Source organism: Melopsittacus undulatus, chromosome 11 (assembly GCF_012275295.1).
Source record: "Melopsittacus undulatus isolate bMelUnd1 chromosome 11, bMelUnd1.mat.Z, whole genome shotgun sequence".
In the NCBI taxonomy this organism is placed as follows: Eukaryota; Metazoa; Chordata; class Aves; order Psittaciformes; family Psittaculidae; genus Melopsittacus; species Melopsittacus undulatus.
In genome coordinates, this window is record NC_047537.1 from 5,043,791 (window position 1) to 5,052,318 (window position 8,528).

The 8,528-nt window shown below is 51.9% G+C and overlaps 2 protein-coding genes across 2 annotated transcripts; both read right to left on the bottom strand.

Moving 5' to 3' along the window:
- Positions 1-551: 551 nt before the first annotated feature.
- Positions 552-4,495, bottom strand: EXOSC2 (exosome component 2). Its single transcript, XM_005146244.3, has 9 exons — positions 4,352-4,495; positions 4,175-4,276; positions 4,027-4,072; positions 3,733-3,822; positions 3,171-3,236; positions 2,956-3,024; positions 1,935-2,111; positions 1,628-1,756; positions 552-1,346 (listed from the first exon to the last, which is right to left on the bottom strand). The coding sequence occupies exons 1-9, from the start codon at positions 4,474-4,476 to the stop codon at positions 1,266-1,268; spliced, it is 885 nt and encodes a 294-aa protein (XP_005146301.2). The 5' UTR covers positions 4,477-4,495; the 3' UTR covers positions 552-1,265.
- A 1,936-nt stretch (positions 4,496-6,431) lies between these two features.
- On the bottom strand, positions 6,432-7,786 carry PRDM12 (PR/SET domain 12). The gene is made up of 3 exons (XM_034067734.1): positions 7,763-7,786; positions 7,303-7,414; positions 6,432-6,814 (listed from the first exon to the last, which is right to left on the bottom strand). The coding sequence occupies exons 1-3, from the start codon at positions 7,784-7,786 to the stop codon at positions 6,432-6,434; spliced, it is 519 nt and encodes a 172-aa protein (XP_033923625.1).
- Between the last annotated feature and the right edge of the window lie 742 nt (positions 7,787-8,528).

Consider the following 8,528-nt stretch of genomic DNA (forward strand, 5'->3'; position numbering starts at 1 on the left):
TTCATCTTTTTAAAGAATTACACACTGAGGTTCAAGCAGCTCTAATACAATGCAAATACAATATGTATAACAAAGACAGATCTAATATAGCACCAGAGATCTGAGAGGATGCGCTAAGGAAAGCTTCACATCCATTCTGTACAGGGAAGGCAAGGGGCTGCCTGCATCTGGCTCAGCATGCACACCTCTAACCACTGGCCTGGGATCTTCACCAGCATCACACTGGGCTCCCTGTGACCCCCCAGGACAGAGATGCTGGAAGACTCACCTCCATGAGATCCTGCAGGGCAGCTGTGTTGAGAGAGCCACTGTGAACAACAGCAGGCAATCTGCTTACACAGGAATTCTGCACAGAGGATATGCTGAAGAGGAAGGTTAAGTCCTGCTTGGATGGGATGAAGAGCAGGTGTTGAGGGGGAGATAACAGGATGTTGCAACCATTCTGAGTGCAACTGTTTCCTTTCACAAGCTACCCAGCTGTAGCTCTCCAGTTAGACCTAATTCATTCTGGAGAACTACAAGCTAATGCACACACTCCCGAATGACGGATCTGTTACAAAAATTTATTGAAATGTAAAATGTTTAACATAAAACAATACTGGAGCCTCCTCATAGGAGTTCACTACAGTAATCGTAATAAAGGGACCAGCAGAACACACGCAGGCAGAGAAGACCCTGCTTGCCCATGGCTACTCGTTCATGGGGACATGGTGGCACCTCCAACTTCATACCCTTGAGCCACAAACAGCCAGACCCAAAATGTGGTTAGCAAAGGTGTGGATGCTCCTGTTCCTACAGACTAAGACTGTGTATCAGAGATACAAAAGAGAAAAACAAGAGCTGTCAATCAAAGGCCACACTGGCAAATCCCTATCACAGAAAATCAAAACCATTCAGAAACGTTTTGGGGAAAGAGAAGCATCAGAAAACACATGCCTTCCTCTCCATCATTCTGCACGAGGTTCAGGGGCACTAGACACAGCTACAAGTGCTATGGGATATGTCCCAGTTGTACCTGCATCTTCACGAAGGTCAGATACCAGTTTTTCAGGACGCTGCACTAGAAGGCTATTGTACTTCAGTACTGCTTAGTACTATTGTACTAAAAGGGCTCAGGAGGTATCCTGGGAGTTATAATGAGGAATTCTGGTGGTTTCTGAAGCATGGAATGAATGTTGGGGACTAGAACACTGAAAAAAAATAAAATACTGGGAATCAAAAGCTGCCATGTCAGGTCTTCCAATGACTGCTTCTGGGCATGAGCTCTATCCCTCCAGATCCAGCAACCTATGTTGGGTTTCCAGAACGATCTGCTCCATCACCTCCGGTTTGAGAATGTCTTTGATCTGGAGTGGAAAGAAAAGTAACATTGGCACCAAAAATCAACTACTACTTTTGCACACTCGATGGTGACAAGGATCCCTGACCCACAGCAATGAGCAGTGAGTTTAGTAGGTTGTGGTCAAACAAGACTATGGCAGAAGTGGGGAAGTTCATACTGTCACTTACTACAAGGATGCTTTGGAAAGCCAAAAGGAAGCCTCACCACCTAACTTCAGCAACTGAGGAGGCCTTTTCATTCCCTCCCCACAGCATGGAATAAAGTAAACACCACCAGTTTCTGTACCTGATGAGGAAGGGATGCTTCATAGCAATACAGGATACTGGTGTCAAAGAGCATCAACTTATGAGTCACCAGAGCTACAATGCAGTTTCGGACCCGTGAGATCACCTCCCGATCAGACATGGAAACAGGCTGAAGAAGAACAAAGGAAAAGACATTAATACACAGAGAAATAATGCAAGCCTACTGTAAAAAAAAGCTTTGCCATGAACCTAATACCATATCTGGAAAGCCTCAGGTTGTTCACATGCCTCTGACTATGTTAGACTTAGAAAACATCACTGACAGGAGATCTTCCCTGAACCCTCACCTCCAAGTTGGTGACGAAGCCGCCTGTCTCTTCATCCCTCTGCTCTGAAGTTGGGTAGATCCAGATGTACCCATTGTTGCCGAGGATCACAGATGCACCACAGGGCAGGTCATGGAAGTGAGTCTTCTGGCGTTTCACAAGAGATGGCGAGACCTGAATGAGCACACCCTGGGAAAGCTGAAGAGGAGACCACGAGACTCAGCATGAGAGACATGAGCCACCACAGATCACATCAAGTCACCAATACGCACTCTGTTCCCAGCCTAGGAACCAGCCAATTTTAACACCTTTTCCTGTGAAATAGTGAATATAAAACCTGCCTGCCTCTGGGAGTGCTGCGAGGATTAGCTAATGCCTGTGCAGCCCTTTGAAGATGAAGAATACTCTAAGTGCTTGGCACAAATGTTAATATCTTGATTGTAACTACACATCAACCATCCCTGCAGAAAAATGAGGAGAGGCCCAATTTAGCAGAACACTTTCCCTCTTAATCCAATCACTGTCCTTCGCCCTTTGTGCAATAAGAACACTTCCCTTTCATCTTTTAAGTGCTAATATCCTTGGTCTGGTAATCCCAAACTGCAGCCTGCACTCCAATGGCCCCTTGGCTTATTTCAGTGCACAAAACCAGGGATAAATGCCGACTGCATAAAGCCTAAAATAGAGCTCTGGAGAAAAAGAAAGACGTCACAGGGGCAATGGCCTGCAGAAGAGCAGTGATGAAGTCTGAGTCAGAAGATTTCTCCCCAGGGTTTAACTCCCAGGTGGCTAGTGGGGGTTTGCAGGCTGTAACTGTGGTCTGGGAGAGCAACAGCTCCAAGGGCACCTCAAGGGCACTTCCTCTGCTCTGGGTAAACTCCACTCGGTGTAACCACATAGGAACTAATATTCTTCCTTAACCTGCAGGAATGGGTTATAACAACACTTGCTCTACTCCAGAGCCATTTTCTTACAAAGCCCTCCAAAAGGATGTCACATGGAGGAGAATCAGGCCAAGATTAAGTGCTTTCAAACAACTTACCTTGCCATATTTCAGACTCCGGGTGTGCAGCGATAATGCCCCATCAGTAAATATAGACTGCACCTCTGCCTGTCAGTACCACTTAAGGAAACAAGGTCTTTAATGCTGCCCAGTGCCAACAGCCACTGGCTGCCTGTAGCAGAGAGTTCTCACTACCAGCTAGGCTGTTCTCCCCGTGCCCTTGGTTCTTCTAAGTGCAAGCAGTGGAAGGATACACTGATGAGGTCCCCTTCCTGCAGACAGTCCCTCATTGCAAGCTCATCTTCTATTGATCTCCTCCTCTGAAATCATAGAATCACAGAACCAACCAGGCTGGAGAAGACCCTGTATGATCATTGAGCCCAACCATCAACCCAGGACTGGCAAGCCCACCACTAAACCATATCACTAAGGACAAACTGATCTCCCCTCATGATCTCCAGTCCCAGCCACCCCTCATAGTGGCCCACACTACATAACTGCTGCTCATACCCCTCATGGCCACCCCACCTCTCCCCTCACAATTTTCTTGCACCACGCTAGACAAGTTACATGTAGCTCAGAAAGAAAACATCAGTTAATACACTGCAGGGGGACCATCGGGTGCTAAGCAAAATGCAGTGTGGTTGCCAAAGGAAAGCCAGACTAGCACATCCAAAGTGTTTATGTCCAAATAACACCGAGTTAAAGGTACCGGAGCACTGCAGTCCCACTCCCCAAACCCAACACTGTCAAAGGCACCACAGCTTCCACGCAAGCAGAGGACCGCAGGGCTCCAGCACTGCTGGCTACACTCACCAGTTCCCCACCAGGTAAGTTTATGGATGACAGCAGCAGGACTGAATCCAGCCTGGAATACGTCTCCACTTTCCATCGCTTCTGCTGAACCTGGGGAAGGAAGGAAGGAGAACCTGCTTACACACACTCAGAGCGGATGTCCTGCTGCCAGCACAGGCTGCATGGGGAGCCTGCCTCCAGCCTCGCCTGGTTAAACCCCATGCACAGCGTGCTTCCAGCCGTGTCACAAGCGCTGCGGGGCAGACCGAGGCAGCGGGACCCCCTTCTCCTCCACGGCACATCCCTGAGCTTTACCTCCGTAATCCTCCCGACCACGACATCGCCGACCTCACCGTTGTACCTGGGAGCGGGACAGGGAGAGCAGCCCGTCACACACCCCGTCCTGCCCGGCACCAGGCCCGGCCGGCAGCCGGCCCTTACCCCGCACTGCAGGCACACTCACCGGGTGTTCAGCGCCCGGACACAGATCAGTTTGTTCACCCTCTCCACCACGCCGGCCACTGAGGCGATGAGCTTGTCACCCTCCACGTAGGTGCCGTGGCCCCTGTGGAGACAAGCGCTGCCTGAGGAGAGCCCGAGGACAGCCAGCCCTCGGCCCCTCTCCTCGCCATTGCCTCACCTCATGTAGCCTGTATCTGTGGTGATCGTGTCCCCAGGAGCCACCAGGTGCTTCTCGGGGCCCTGAGGCGCTCTCACCACCGCCGGCTTGCGGGGCACTGGCAACCGCATGGTAACCGCGGCCATCTTGACTGAGGGCGGTGCAGCACCGTGACCTCGTCCGCAGGCACCTTCCCGTCACGCCATGTTGGCTACTGGCGGGAAGGTCCCTGAAGGCGCAGGCGTCGCCATCTTGAGTGAGGGCAGTGCTGAGGTGTCCGGGCAGCCATATTGGTTCCTGTCAGAGAAGCACAGGCGGGAGCGGCCATGTTTAGTGAGGGCAGGCTGTGGGGCTGAGCGGGGCCGGCTGCATGGGGAGCCAAGCGCTCCGCTTTGGGGGCCGCCTCCGGCTAACCCGAACCCGGGAGCCCGTCCTGCTGCACCAAGCAGGACAAGGGGCATTGGGCAACCCAGTGTTTAATGCTGCAAGCCCACATGTAGGGGCTGCAGGGAGGCGTACACCCAGGCGGTGGTTAGACTCGGCTTAAAGGATGAGTTGACAGTTCCCTTGGCAAAGCTCTTCTAACGGTAAATAATAGGTGTGTGTGGAAGTTTTGGTCATTTAATTCAAACACAGCTAGATTTTCAGAGGTGCTGAGTAAATGCCAAGGAAAAAGAAAGCAGCAATGATCTCTGGCAAACCCTTCTTTTCCTTAGAATCAAAACTATCCTTCCAAGCAGGACTTGTGCCTGTAGCCCATCACAGCTGGAATATGACCCTTAATTCATGGAAGATATTGATGGATCTCAGCAGCTGCTGTTTCAGATAGAGTGCACATGTGGGCACAGGGAGGTACCAGACCAGGTACTGGTACCTGCTTGCAGCCAGCACCCATCTCTTCTCTTTCATACCTGAAAAAGGTCTTTCCTCTTCCCACCTGCACCATTTGCTCCAATAGATGATGCTACATCTCCTAATTCACCTCTTATATAGCTGAAATCTCCACTCATTCAAACCACTACATCCCCCCATTAACAAAATAAAGCTCTCCACGCTGTCCCCTCTTCTAAACCATAAATGTTCCAAGTAGTTTTTATTTAGAATACAAGAGAGGTACAAACGTATTTACACTGTGTACATATACAATCAAATAATATATAATATCAAAGTTCTGTAAATAATGTTTACATAATATTTACACAGTTAAAGTGACACTTGTTCTTCTCGGGAAGTCAAACACCGTTTAGCGAGACCTTTATACACCTTAGACTTACAATTACTATCGGAACAGCTTCTGTGGAGCTCTATGGTACACAGCCCTGCTCGCTCCCTGCGCCAGGACTCCAGAGGGCGCTTGGAGATGTCCTTAGGGACAGAGCCGGCCAAGGGACCGCTTCCCTCTGTCCCCACAGGGCAGCCGAAGCGTTCCGGGGAGCAGATCCCTGCCCGTAGATGGGCACTTCCAACGGGGAGCATCCCTGTGGGATGGGGGCTGCTCCCCCGTCCCTATGGCATCGCTCTGAGGGGTCTGGCAAACCCCAGTGCACGGCTTGGGATGGAGGAGGGCAGGCGAGGGTGGGGGAAACGTAACCCTTTGCTCAATGAGGAGGGGAATGGGTCCCTTGGAAAGAGCCGAACAGGCACGAATGGGGCTGTGACAGTCTTTCTGTGGGATATGCATCAGCTGGACGCTTGCTGGAGCAGAGGAGAAGGGATACAAGCAGCTTTTCCTTCTATCAGATTACATATAACACCCAGGCAGGACTCACCCACACAGCTTTTAGGCAGCCCCAGTGCATCAGCAAACCCACACAGACCATCCGGCTGTGTCCCTTGTCCCCCTGCTCACCCCAGGAACCAGCAGCACCCACCATACACTGCATCACCCCAGTGAGCATCCTGCATGGTGCAGTTCAGAGCTCGGGGGGTCCCTCACCAACCCCTCTGCCAAACCCCACACACAAACAGCAATGCTCCATACCCCACCAACACACAAAGCAGCCCTGCCTCTGCCCCCCAGCTCTGCCATGGGTCAACCACCCCTAGTCCATTGCATACCCCAACACCGGTCTTTGCCGTCCCAAAACCCACACCGATGGCTTCACAGCACCATGGTGGGGATGTGATGGGCCAGAGAAGCAGGATGGGGCACGGGCAGTGCCGGCGAGTGAGCCTGCAGGGAGGTGTTGGGGGGCCGATGGCGAGCGCTCTTCTGGTGCGCCCGCAGCCCCGCGAGCTGGGAATAGGCACTTTGGCAAACCTGGCACTTGTAGGGCCGCTCGCCGGTGTGCAGGCGGACGTGGTTGCGGAGCGTGGAGGACTGGCTGAAGCGGCGGTTGCAGAAGCGGCACACGAAGGGCTTGTCCAGCGTGTGGATGCGCATGTGGGAGCGCAGGTTGCTGCGGGAGTTGAAGCCGCGGTGGCAGATGACGCAGCGCATGCGTCCCGTTGTGCTGGCCCCCGTCTCCACCGCGTGGAAGTCCTCTGGGGACAATAGGGACCGTCAGGAGCTGCTCCAGTGCACAGCCTGGACCCCAGTGGGACAGTCCTAATAACCACCCTGAGCCCCCTCACTGGCTCCTTCTGGGGTCGCAAGCTGGTACCTGAGCCTTTAGGATGGGACCGGAGCTGGAAATGGGTTCATGCAAGTTCAGGTGAGGGGGAAACACTGAAGCCAACACGTGTCCCCTATAGAGGGGCACAAAAAGCACTGTTTTCCCCACGCAGCTGTGTCAGGCTGTCGACCACAGCACTAACAGTAGCCATGGGCAACCCCCTGAATTACTGGAGATCTGCTCAAGCTGTATGGATCTGTCTCATAGTCCTTATGTTGTCCCCAGTTCCCTTCAGAATCTGACATATCCTCTGGGATACACCTGCCCCATGCCCACCCTGTGGCCTTAGAACTGTGGACAGAGTGGATGCAGAACAGACAGAGATGCTGCCCCAAGCCTGTTTCCAATGTTACCTACCATGCTTGTTCTTCTTCTGCTCCTCTTCCAGCCCTGGCACACCCGGGATGCCCAGGAAAGTGTTATGGGAGTTCCCATACCAGACCAGCAGCTCTTGGTCCGGAGGAATCATCTATAAAGAGAAAAACAGATGAGGTGTTGGGAGCAGCAATGAGCAGAGAACATTCTTGAATGGTCACTTCAGACCTACCCTGGCTATAGCCCATCTCCTGTGAGACCTGCTGCCATCTGGGACCTGCCAGCAAGTCCCCAGTACTCTCCAGCAGGCACAGCACAGCCCACACTGCAGCACTGGAGGCGATGCCACAGCTCAGCCTCATCCACTGCCGGCACAAACCCGCACTGGGCTCTCCCCTAGTCTGGGCCGCAAACATGACAGCAAATAAGCAGCTACAGAGCACACAGGTGGAGTGAAGGATGCAGAGGTCCCTGCAGCTCTTGGAGACATGGAGAAATAAACCATCTGTGGGCCCACGAACTGCATGGACGCACAAGGGACAGACCGAAGCAAGGAGCCACAAAGGGCTCATCAGCCCAGGCAAAGGAGAGATCAGGGACTGGTACTGGAGAGCGTAGTTGAGGTGCGAGATGCTGCCCGCATCCCTCCATGTGCCTACAACAGCTGAAGATCTTTAGGGCCAGGAAAAGGTTTGTGCACCACGCTCCAGTTCTCCTAAAATGATGGCACTTCTCCTTCCTCTGTTATTCCCGTTTTGTTCTGCACTGCTGGGGCAGCCGCAGCAAACAGCCTGAAAACGCCGTTCAAGCCTCCCCACATGAAGCAGCCATGACCGGGAAGCCGGGTGCTCTGACACTGGTTCAGGCACCACCAATAACAACAGCACTTCACAAAATATACACATTTTCCTTGCAGGTCCCTGGCATTAAGAACATCATTTAGAATTGGGAAATTCCTGCGTTTCAGATGACAGCTTTCCATACACAAGTAGAATAAGAAAAGCATCATCCACATGAAACACAGCTCATGAGCTGCATCACCCAAACACTGGAAATGTGCCTAATTTTAGGCAGCTGAAAGCAGGAATTTGACTTCATAGGTTTAAGTGTCCATCTGCATAAAGACCTCACTGGGGCTGCAGAGTAAGAATATGGGAGGCAGGAAAAGGCTATGTCATCTTGTATCCCAAATCGGTGCAGTTTCGTTTTCTTTTAGCAGAAAATGACTTATTTTTAATAGAAGCAATGGAATAAAAGACTGCTGAAAG